General features: G+C 41.5%; 1 protein-coding gene across 2 annotated transcripts in view; it reads right to left on the reverse strand.

Moving 5' to 3' along the window:
• Positions 1-426: 426 nt before the first annotated feature.
• tsc22d3 (TSC22 domain family, member 3) overlaps positions 427-12,148 on the reverse strand; it is a 33,158-nt gene continuing 21,436 nt past the window's right edge. Inside the window, exons 1-3 of one of the 2 annotated variants that reach the window (XM_054597186.1) lie at positions 3,333-4,042; positions 2,672-2,723; positions 427-2,218 (exon numbers count right to left, since the gene is read on the reverse strand). In XM_054597186.1, coding sequence (XP_054453161.1) covers positions 1,919-2,218; positions 2,672-2,723; positions 3,333-3,457 — 477 coding nt within the window. In that variant the 5' untranslated portion in view covers positions 3,458-4,042 and the 3' untranslated portion in view covers positions 427-1,918. Of the gene's footprint in view, positions 2,219-2,671; positions 2,724-3,332; positions 4,043-12,148 lie in introns of those variants that run through there. The other variant, XM_054597185.1, reaches the window with a different exon arrangement.

The following is a 12,148-nucleotide window of genomic DNA, read 5'->3' on the forward strand; positions in this document are numbered from 1 at the left end:
CTGGAATTCAGATGAGAAGGATTTCACAGTTTCTCTTATTTTAGCACCAGAAAATGAAATCATCGTGGGTATTTTTGCAGCTACCTTATCCGTCTTCCTTGACTGGATTTCCAGAGAATACATTTCTCGATTGCGTAGAATATGCAACCTCTATAAATACTACCATGAGGGAAAAAATCTGTTCTAGTGATGTTAGTGTTATTCCATTACTGCTCCTGCAAAAATGTTACCTAGCATTAACTACACCTGCTTAAAAACTATAGGCTGTTGAGGTAAAGAAATTAAATATATACTGTATTTTCAACATTATATCATGCATTTAACTTTGAGTCTGGGGTGGAGTCACATATATTCATTTTTTAGATCACATCAATAAAAGCTATGTGGGCGCAGTTGATGAACAAAAGACAGAGTGTGAACGTACTGTATTATGTAAACATAAGGTTTATTGCAAATGTGCAGTTGTATCCAAACACCATAGTGAACAACTCTTTCGAGGATACGTTACAGCAACAATACCGTTATCTTTACAAAACACATAAAAAACTCTAGCACTAGCTACAAACAAGTCTTCTCCCTGTGAAGTTTCACACATGGTCCTGGTTTGCTCAGCTTCAGTTGTTGTGAGGAAGAAAAAAAAAAAAAAAAAAATGGAAAAAAAAAAAAAGGGGGGAAAAAAAAAAGTCTTTGGTAGCTAAACAACAACAACAACAACAGAGCTCGGCGTGGAAATGTGTTCCTCTCTTACTAAAGGACAGGCACTGTTGTCATGCCATTGTTTTCCAGTCGGCATCTGAGCAAGTAACAGACCAGATACTGGACGACGCTGCTAAAATCAGGAGTGCATCTGCAGCAACAAATGGTGGCTTTGGGTTGTGTTCGCCATCTCCACTACGTTCATCTCAGGACGTTTCAGATTTTATGTACATTGTAGTTAACCCTTTACTGTGAGGAGCAAAAGAGGGCACATATGCCTGTCCTCCAAGATTACAATAATAGTCTTTAAGGACCAATGTACAAATGCTTTTTTTTTTTTTTTTTTTTTTTTTTTTTTTAAACAAACAACTGATTTTTGTTCAGAATCACAAACAAAAACAGAAGATATAGCAGGATTAATTTCCCCCATAAGCAGCAAGCCCCAACTGTTGGCAATGCAAGATTACATTTCATGAATCATTACAGTATACTGCACAGTCTACTGCAGCAGTCCATCAGCTCTAATCGGCTATACTGCGTTAACCTCCACCTCTGTTGCCTTATAGCTTATCCTGATGATTATTATCGTTTTGCTTAGATGTACATAAACACATGAGCAATACATTGTAGGAACAGGAAAAGTCCTCGTTATGTGGATGAACTGTGTGGCTGGGGGGGGAGGTCCTGGAAACCAAATCCACATGTAGGGCTCTTCTCGTTGAGACATGGAGGACCGCTTTAGACGGGTCTCCTCTGGGTGAGCGGGGGAAAGCAAAGCTCCACGACACTTTCCAAGTCAGCACCTGCAGGGCCAGCCCGATCAACACCTCCTCACCCCCCACTCTCTAGAGCAAAGGGTGTTTGTTGGACGGGGTTCAGCTCGGCGGGTATGCCGTCTGGAAGCAAGCCCTCGTCGGTGCCTAGTCAGCCCTCTCTCTATTTCTCAGCGCTTTTGTCTACACAGAGAGACTACGAGAAAGAGTCGGACGGTATCGGAGGCCGGGGCCTGACACCGCACCGGTCAGAGCGTCTTAAGTTCTGTTTTGTGCTTGTCAGTGTCAACAGGTCTTTTGTGTCCCATCGGTCATGTACAGCCCCGATGCTTCACCTTCACTGGTGCGAAGGGGTTCTCGGCGGCGGCGATTTTTGAAACGCTTACGTTCAAATGGAGGTCCATTACTGTAAAGAGACAGTGGCTCTGCCCGCCCCAAGGCAGAGCCACTTATACAGCAGAGCCAGCGCTGAGGCTGCAGGGCTGATGCTGCTGCTGCTGCTGCTGCTGCTGCTGCTGGTGTTGGTGTTGGTCTGGGGTCATCTGAGCGCTCAGATTGTCCAGGGGTAGCAGCGCGTCCGTCGGGATGCGGGACTGGAACTTCTCCAGCTGCTCCGGACTGGCCAGGTTCTTTAGCAGGTGGTTCTCCCGTTCCAGCTGGTTGTTCTTCTCCGCCAGCTCCTTGATCTGCTCTTTGAGGATCTCCACCTCCTCACGCACCGCGTACATCAGGTGGTTCTTGACAAGATCCTGTCATAATAAAGAAACAGAAAGGGATCAGTTTAGATATGAAAGCAGAGATATGCTTTCTGCTTGGCTGCACAGCTGATGGGGTTTGCTGTCAGAGGATATCTTGTACACCATTTTGTCTATGTGCTGGCATGGATCTATTGTGAGATGCAGTAAAGTGTGCATGTTACAACTCTGTCTCGAGGGTGTTTTCAATAATTCTGTGCTGCAAAAATGTTGTCAGTCTCATTTTTTTTTTTTTTTTTTGGGGACTTCCTGCACTTGTTGTCACATTAATAAAGCATACAGTAGACAGTGATGCCTTCACGTAACATGGACTTCCTTGGGCATTCCTAAAGAGCTGATTTTGTGCTAAATGTATTGGGGAAACAGCATTTTAAGGAGGTCGAAGGTTGACATGCATGTTCTGTACAGTGAAACCTATTCTCATGGTGTTTCGGTATCTTGGCTTACCATCGCCTGTTCAATCTTGTTGTCGATGGCCACAACGCTAGCACCAGAGGCACTGCAGAGGAGAAGGGGGAGAAAAAAGAGGCCATAAATTAACAGTTCAAAAAAAACACATCTGACGTTACCTTAAATGTCAACTCAACCCCAAAGTTGAACTATTAAGAAAACAAAACATGCTGCTGCTTCCTGAATTCGTTGGTGTTAGGCAGTACAACACAAAGCTTTGCAAAACAGAAAGGAAAACTTTTTTACCCCGTTGTAACCTAATGTAAAACTATGTATAAACTGCAGGTTAATTGCTTTGTGGGTAAAAAAAAACAAACAAAAAAAAATCAGGCTTTTATTAACGTGATAGTGTAACGAGCACAGAGTGTATGAGGGAAAGGACAAAGTCCAAACAAACAGCAGCAGACACAGAGATAGCTGAGCAGACAGCACTCGGAGGTATTTTGTAATAACACATGATATCAGATATCATTGCACATGAAACGCATTTGTTTTGAACGACTTTTTATTTTTTTTAAAACACAGTTTCGTTAGCTGGAGGCCTGCAGAGAGACTGCGAAACGATCATGCTCCGAATCATAACTTATCAAGCGCATTATTATTATCATGGGAAAATAATACTTTAATTCAAAATGTGGCGGCTGTGTCGAATATTTACCTGTTGTCAAGTTTGACCGATACCACGTCTCCTCCCAGTAACGAGGAGAAGAACGAGATGGAGAAGTTATGTAACTGGTAGACAGCCACCTCCATGGGCGTTTTGCCGAACATCTCCGCGCTCATGTTGAGTACCAGACTCGTTTGGATCACGCTTCTCGCCACGTTTGCGACTTGGTTGGTCACCTAAGTGTAAATGTGTTGCGTTGTTTTTTGTCGTAGCGATGCACTCACTCTCTGAGCGCAGTGCTGTGTCGTTGTGTGTGCGTGTGTGTGTGTGTGTGTGTGTGTGTGTGTGTGTGTTTGTATGAGCTTCGCCGGTAAAAACAAGCGACTGTCTGATGCTATTTCTGCCACCGGCTGCTATTTGTATGGCTCGCCTCCTGACGTCATATGACGCGCGCATAAATTAGTCAAATGAGTTAGCGGGTCGGAGTTTGTGTTGCCTTCCCTGACATAGCAAAAAAATGGATTTAGGCCCTGCTCACTGACGTGAAAAAACTTGAAGGGGGAGATAACAAATAATTATTATATTTATAATGGAGTATTAACGAGGCTGGCTCTAGTAGTATCTTTCTGCTTTGTGAGACTTTGACGTTTAAAAAAAGTCCCCAACTGTTCAAACATATATAAAATAACTATAGTTCTAAGGTGGGCTGACGTGTTCAATGCTTATCTGACAGTACGACAGAGTTTTATTGTATTTTGTTTATATATTTCTGGTTGAAAAACTCTGTGTAATCGTTCCATTAAAACAATGCAATTGCAAAAATAACCCTCTCAACCAGTTCATTTATAAAACAAAACAAATGCAATAAAAACAATGAATTTTACGTTGCATCAAAGCTTACTGTTAGTAAACAAAAGGAATAGTCGAAAATAACGACTTTTAGATGAGCATTTGAATGCAGCATGACATATGTCCTGCTTGTGAACTTTTCTTCTGCCGCAATGGCTTTTACAATTACTCCCCAGACCGAGAGCCGTCCTCACTGCAACAACTCCTCTCTTAACCATCAACAACAAGTGTAATCACAGAAGGTCTGCATACATTAGTCACGCGTGCTGCTAATCAATAAAATCTCCATTTGGCCACAGAATGGACGCATGTCGTGAGGATCCGTAGCCTCTGATGTTAACGTGAATCGATTCAATTAAATCAAGCAACTTATTTCAAAAGCGTTTTTAGAGTATGTTATCTTAAGAAAAAAAAGTAGCAGTTTAGTTGTGCTTGATCTGCAAAGTGTGACATTTTACCATTTAAAATAAGTCTGCAAACTGTCCTTTATTACCACACGGCAATTACATCAATAACATATTGTTCCCATCACTTTATTGTTGTTTGTTACAGAATACTACATGCTATAACGGAATGTCCTGCAGCTCACGCACACATACACAGGTACTCTGCAAAGGTACTTTTCCACCCTCTCCCCGGTAAATTTCCCCTCAGTCTGTATCTGAACTCTAACGGCCTCTAGTGGTAGAAACGTGTAATACACCATCCCGTAAGGGACAATGTCAATAACAAAGGCTCTGTTTTTGGACACAAGAGTTTACCAAGGAATTTTCCATACACCCTTTCCTGCCCCCGCAAATCAACAACTCAAGGTTGTTTTTCCTGCTTAGAAAACACATGAGAAAGTCTTAAAGGACAATCTTCGTCAATTCATTCATTCATTCATTCATTCTTTTATGTATTTAATGTTTGCAAACACTTGTTAGTTTGTATCGCACTAGTTCAACCTAACGTGTGGACTAAACAAGAAAGCAGTCAAGGATATTTTAGAAAAAAATACAGATTGTAATGCATGTGTATGTGTACCACAACTTGTATTGAGTATGAATATCCACTCCACTCATTGTTAGGGCATACAGGAATGAGTCTAAAGCACTGTTCTCTGGTGCACGACCTCTTGCTCTTCACATGCACTTTTGAACTGGCATCCTACAACATGTGGCGCAACCGTACTGAGCATCCTGCACAGTGTAATAAACAATTTGTGTTAGAAGCCGACCGCAGAGAAAAACAGACCGGCTATCTGTTATCTATCTTTTCACAACATTTTCCACTGAGTGCTGGCAGCTCTATTGAGCAATAGACGTTGTTTTCAGCGAGGCATCCATGCAGGTTTTAATAGCTTTAATATACTTGCTCAGCGCCTCTCAGCTGTCACATTATGTTCCCTTTTGCTGTTACAATTATATGATCCAATAGTGATAATAAGTCAATTACATTTTTATTAGGGAGCCTCTGTTGCATAATATTTTTTCTTCCAAAGCAGCAACAAAATGTAGAAAATTACCACCTAGTCAAAATAAATTCTACGCTGAGTGGGTCATACGTCTTATACTAGTAGCCATTCAATTTAGTTCATGCATATGAAATGCCATATATATATAAACACACACTAACGGGACTATCACTTCCCCTATACTTCCTTCAGGAGGCCACACTGCTTAGAAAAAGAATGAAAATGACCCAGAGCCTACTCTGTGATCATTGCATAGCAAACTATAGTCTGCCACGTCTTTTGGAGAAAAAGGAGTTGTGTTATGTAACAAAATAATTCGAGTGGAAAGTCTGGCTGTTGGTAGGCCTAACAAGGCTAAGCAGAAAGCACATTGACTGGGTATTAGGGCCCATAGTGCCTGTCGTCTCAGATTTTGTGCCGTGAGAGTACAGCTGCCAGGTTTAATATCAGACCCTGTTCTGGCACTGAAGGGCCGCTGAATTACCTTGCCCCGCTGTGATAGTCCCGTTTAGACTAGAGGGAGTCAAGCTGGTTGCCTGTGGTTCGACTGAGATGCACAGATAGAGACTACAGACAGTGGGGAGCCTTCTTGCACGGCTCAAGTCAAATATACCTAAGGAGCCACATGCAGTAAGACGGCGACGGTGTAAGCTAGGATGCTCATAGCCTTCCTGCTTTGCCTGCTTTATTCCCAACCTAATATCTGCTACAACACAAATCTTAACATGTTTAAACAACATAAGTAGTTCTAGTTTAAATAGTTTCTACATCTTTCTAAACAGTTTAAGTGCAAGTATTGACCATTGCTGCCATTTCAAGAAATAAAGCACTTGTATTTCTTGTAACTCTTACTGCCCTGACCATGTTTGGCGAGCGCCAAATCCAGTGACTCACTCTACAGCCAGGCGATGGGCCATGGCTTCCATCAGATGTCCTATTTGCAAGAGCCAAGCACATTATTTAATACTGTGATTCATCTGCACCAATGGCTGAAGAAGATTCAAGCTGATACATGTCTCCAAACGTCTGACATTTAAAGGGTTTGGTCGAACCAAATTCGAGATGTCATTCTAACAATGATGTCTCTATTTTTCCCTTTTCACACTTTATCTTTATGGATGTTTGGTCTTGATTTCAACAATATTTTAATAAAAATGGGTTATGGAGGCATAATATCTCATTAAACACAGTTGATACAGAAAAGATTAATTTCATATTTCTGTTCTCTATTTTGCAAGATTGGATATGATGAAAATCGGTTAAAATGCTGCCATACATGGTAATGGTAATCCAAGCCATTTCATGCCAAACACTGCATCCGCGACTCTACATCATTTTGACAGTGTCACACTCTCCTTCTGAACGGTCTTTAATGTGCCTTTAAAGTGTCTTTCACTGACACACATCACTGTCCTGCCAAATATCTTCTCACACGCAAGACAAACTCTCTGCCTCTCCTCGGCTGTCCCCCACTTACCGCCGATCTGGCCTCTTGAACAGACTCGGTGAGTAAGGGGGCGAGTAACTCATAGCTCTCTCAGGATAGCCGAAGTGCTGGTAGTGGCAGCAGAATCGGTGGGTCGGTTCGGCGAGGCGGCGGGCGCACAGCGTCCTGGGAGATGGCGGCATAACCACAACAGGCGCGACTGAAGTGGGACGAGTCTGAGTGTGTCCCATCTTGGAGTCCAAACGAAGGGGATGCTCAAGACGCAGGAGTCGTCTGGCTGTTTGCTCGCCGTTCTGTTGCTGTTTTGTTCACAGCAACTGTGTTCTCAAAGCACAAAGAGACAATTGAGCGTTGGCGGTAACTCTGGACATACAGCCATAACTGTGAGTGCCACGCTCTGACTGGCACTGGTATGATGTGTTTCCAATCCAGTTGAACACAATGCCCCCAATGTCACAATGAAAATGACAGATAACAGTTTCCTGAAAGGGAATTGTTTCCTCTCAACTCTGCTGGAGTGTCTGATTCGGGCAGACAAAGCAAAAGACCTTTCTCTGAGTGTACCTGAAAGGAACAATGCGCCATACCTCATTTAATCAGAGGTAATATGTGTAATAAAACACATGGTTGAGCCACTGTTCCATTATGTGAAACAAACTCGTTCTCCATATACTGACCTTATCCGACCGGCAACAAATTTTCCAGAAAATGAAAGGCAATCAAATAAAAGAAAAAGCCAGTGTTGTTTTGCTTATATGGTCATTTATATGGAATTGATTTAGAGCTCTCAACCACAGACTAATTGTGAGACCACTTCTTAGAGTTTTTATGTAAAACAAACTCAGGCTGGAATTAGTTGAGTGGCATCTTTTGCAACATCTCCGATAGCGTGTGTATCCCCTAAACGCTTTAAAACTGTGATTAAGTGGGTTTGTCAGTTTCAGTAAGCCTCTTTTGTCATGATGGGTGTAATTAATCGAGTGATGTTTAGAGAGCCACTGCTGCTGGTTAAGGTGTAACAGCAAAAGTGATCTGCTCTCGCCATGATTAATTACACGGTGCTTTCAAGTTTGACAGTTCAGCATTCATTTCTCACATCCCTAGTCTGCATTTAATCCATCTTTTTGGCAAGGGGAATGTTTTGACATTTGATATTCTGTACAGATTGTGACGCACAGACGAGTGTGCTGTTACATGATAGAAAGTCGTGTAAAACCAGTTTCTGCGTGTTTTCTTTTCAAAGACGTATCCTTTGTGTTGTAGCATTTGCATATTGGGATTTATCACAAGATAGAAATGAACGTATCTTTTGGGGCATTAAGGTAAAAATTCAGAAGACAAAAGTACAATGAACTAAATGTCAAGCAATAACTTTAGGGAGCTATGTAGATGTGAGTCTACCTTTAAATGTATAAGGATATTGATTGAAGAAAATTAGATCCATAGCAATGTATAATTTAATAGGATAGATCATTTGGCCGGATATCATCAATGCAGTAAGTCAACAAAATGTCTCATAGCGGTGGAATTCCAGGTTCTCTCAGTTCAGTTTCTAACAATCACTGCTCACAATCATTATTCCAGGTTACTTGCTTGGAAGAGCAGTTCACAGAAATGTATTTCCCGGAATCTAGAAAAGAAAGGGAGCACATGTACGAAGGCTGTGACTTGGACTTTTACTGTCATATAATTTCTTGATGGCAGTGATGTCAAATATCCTGTCAAACCAGGTTTTAAGCCTGATAGTTTAAGGCCTTAAAAGTTAAAACACAATGTCATGTACTCAACATAACTTTACTTCACAGGCGCCAAAAGACCAATTTTGAATAAGCTGTACTCAGCCACAGAAGGGTTTTAATTAATGATTTAAAACATAGAAGCATTCGTTCTCCTTTATATCCACAAAGGCAGCTGTTACAAAATAAGAGGACACCACAAACAGGTGTGTGTGGGTATGTGTGTGTGTGTGTGTGTGTTGTACTTTTCAGCATGTGTGAGGAACTGTAACTCGTTAGTCCCTTATTAAAGCATCTCATTTCCTATTAGTAAATTCTGCCTGGGTGACATGCTAAACATTGTTCGTTACCACAAAGAGGTCAAGACAGGAACTGCTCCTCAATTGCCTTGACTCAATTCCCCCAGTCACAAAGGGCCACTTAAATGCTTAATTTCTACTTAATTTCACCTTATACAAAGTGATAATATGTTCATACACAGTAGCCCTCCCTGAAACTAATTGAAGTTTACAGCTGGACATGCAGTCCTGTAGCTAATGTGTGCAGTATATTGCAGTTAATAAGCTTGGGGACTTGGCAGCATCTGGCACCAGGCTGTGATTCAGCAGAAGCCAGACGGCTTCAGGCCATAATGTAAAGATTTACCTTGTGCTATAACGGGGAGAACATCCTGGCTAGATTTACTGTGAAAATACTGAAATAGAGCCAAGACCCAGAGGAGTGCCCAGAGTGGAAAAAATGGCAGTATGGTGAACCCCTGTCAGGCCACATTCATCCCCCTACCCAGCATCCCTCTAAAAGGAAATAACAGTACGGCCCAGGCTCCACAGCGCATAAGATTACCATCTGTTCAGTTCAATCTTGTGTACGTGAGATTGTCAGCTATGGAAGATAAGGGATTGGACTCTGAGGATGCAGTTAAGTGATCTCACTAATGTATCTGTTGATGCTCTACATAAGGTCAAAGGTTGTGGACGCAATAGGTCATGTTGTGTTAAATAGCAGTGGACTTTATTAGCAACGTCAAAGCCCTTGGCGGTACGGGTTGCCTAGTTTACCACAAACTTTTTTAAAGAAATTGTTTTTTCAGTTTGATGTAATTAGATGAACGTGATTACAATCTATTTGGGTTTCAAGTCTAATCTGTTTTTATATTTCTGGAGTAAAATAACAGGGTGTAACTTTTGCTTATGAAACATGCTGTGTTTACTTGCATACAAAGCATGAAAAGTGAAAAGTGATACCAATATATCCAAAGCAGTGGCTATGGCTGCCACTTTGCATGGCACCTGTGATAAATACACTGTCGGCTGGATCATGTCCCGGAACAAAAGGTTACAGAGTTCAGTGCCATCTGTCTATATTCATCTGCCTATGCTGCTTTAGAGTACCGTATACCTCAGCTGTCGTATTTGGTGTGGTTGTGTGTATCTATTTCTAACCTGAGTCGCTCACAGACTGGCATGGCCAGTGAATTTTTGAATAATCATTTATTGGAACTATTGCCACTTGAGATGTAGCATCTCATTTTTGAGGGGGTCCATCTTTAATTGGCTGCATATGTGCTAAGTGAATAGAACTGCTAAACGAGAGCAGAGCATCTTTATAGCCCAACCACTTAATTGCTTTATAGCACAAAAAAGTGAACGTTCTGCATTAGTTTTTCAAGAGGTCAAATGACATAGACGTAAAAAAAAAAAAAAAAGACTTTAAGAGCATATTTTAAAAGAAAAACAACCGAGTGAGGGGATGATAAGAAGCAACAAGATCATCATGACAAAAACGTTATTTTACTAATTAATTTTTCCTAGAAACAATAATTGAAATCACTTTGTCTTTGGTTTAAGTTAAACAGATAAAAGAAACAGGAAGAAACTCTCTTTACACATTTAACATCATACCTTATTCACTTTTCTTTCCTAACCTTTATTCGTCTCTAAAGTATGCCTCACTCTAATGTTACCATTCCTCCCTCTCAATCTCATCTTCTCTCCGTCTTCCCACCTTCCTCATCTTTTTGCAGCTGTGTGACCCGAGTCAACTGGGAACTGGGACAACACTGGAGGGATCTGGGCCCTGGATGGGCCGCCCCTGGTGTGTGTTTGTGTGCTTGCTTGTGTTTTTGTTTGCCTGTGTGTATGTCGATGCGTGCGGTTCGCCACACGCCTGCATATGAGCATGCTCTTGCACGTCGGGTCTTGTCAGCACGATCTGGATTTAACTGGATGATAGGCGCCCTGCTAAGTATCGCTGTCGGTGTCATCCAAACACAGAAAAGTTCCCACAGACTCCAGCAGGCTCCTCCGCTGAGCATTAAAGCTTATCCCTTGTCACCTGCGAGATGACGATGGAGCAACGGCTAATTTCCCACGGATGAATTTGAGACGAGTCATTGCCGGTCATTGCTGAAGGAAAGTGCATCAAACTTTCACGGCTTCATGAATGACCATTAAATATTCCTTTATGTGACAAGACAAACCGGCATACATTTATTTCCACTGAATTCTACCAGAAGAAGTATGAATCATACATGCATTAACTTTGTTTTAAAACACTAAGAACTTACTTATATGTATTAGATTTTGTTTGTGTTACACATTTTCATTTTGTGTGACCTGTCATCCCTCTCTCTCTGCCCTGTGGTGCCTGACATCTCCAAAGCTTCATAATACAATCTGATTCTTATGATGAATCGTGCTGGTGAAATGTCGTCAACTACAAAAAAAGTTATCTATTTGATGTTGTTCTAAAAGGAAACTTCAAACATATCCTTTTTCTCCCTTGTAAAGCCACTCACAAAATCCCAGTAAAAATACGTCTCTTTAAGACCTCCAAGTCAGAGACTGCAGTGACCAGGGACGCGTTTCTAGCACGTTACTAATATTATTAGCCTGAGGAAGTTTCATCAGCCTGCCTTCCACTGATCTCTACAAGTCAAACAAATGATATTATTCTCCTTCAACAAGACCACAGGAATGACTCAGATCATAATTCAATCAGCGTTTCCATTTCCACACAGCATGCTCTGACTCAAGCAAGAGAGCTGTAAATCTCAAAAGCAATGATAGAATAACAACCAATCTAATATTTACGGCAACGTTATTTACAAAACCACACTGTAGAATACAGATACTGGGGAGAACATATGACGTCCTCGAAATGAAGCGTTTCTTTCATTTATCCAGAATAAATAGTAGACTGTACACGACCTATAGGCGCACATACAGGACACTTAACACTTTGTTCAAAGCATGAATGGGAAGATAAATAGAAACCGAACTTTAACGCCCACTCCAACCTCTTTTGTTTTAACATGGGGTAACACTATTGAAAACTTGGATTGATTGCTACAGATGTCGCAACTGCGCAGTCGGACATA

Source organism: Anoplopoma fimbria, chromosome 4 (assembly GCF_027596085.1).
Source record: "Anoplopoma fimbria isolate UVic2021 breed Golden Eagle Sablefish chromosome 4, Afim_UVic_2022, whole genome shotgun sequence".
NCBI classification, from domain to species: Eukaryota; Metazoa; Chordata; class Actinopteri; order Perciformes; family Anoplopomatidae; genus Anoplopoma; species Anoplopoma fimbria.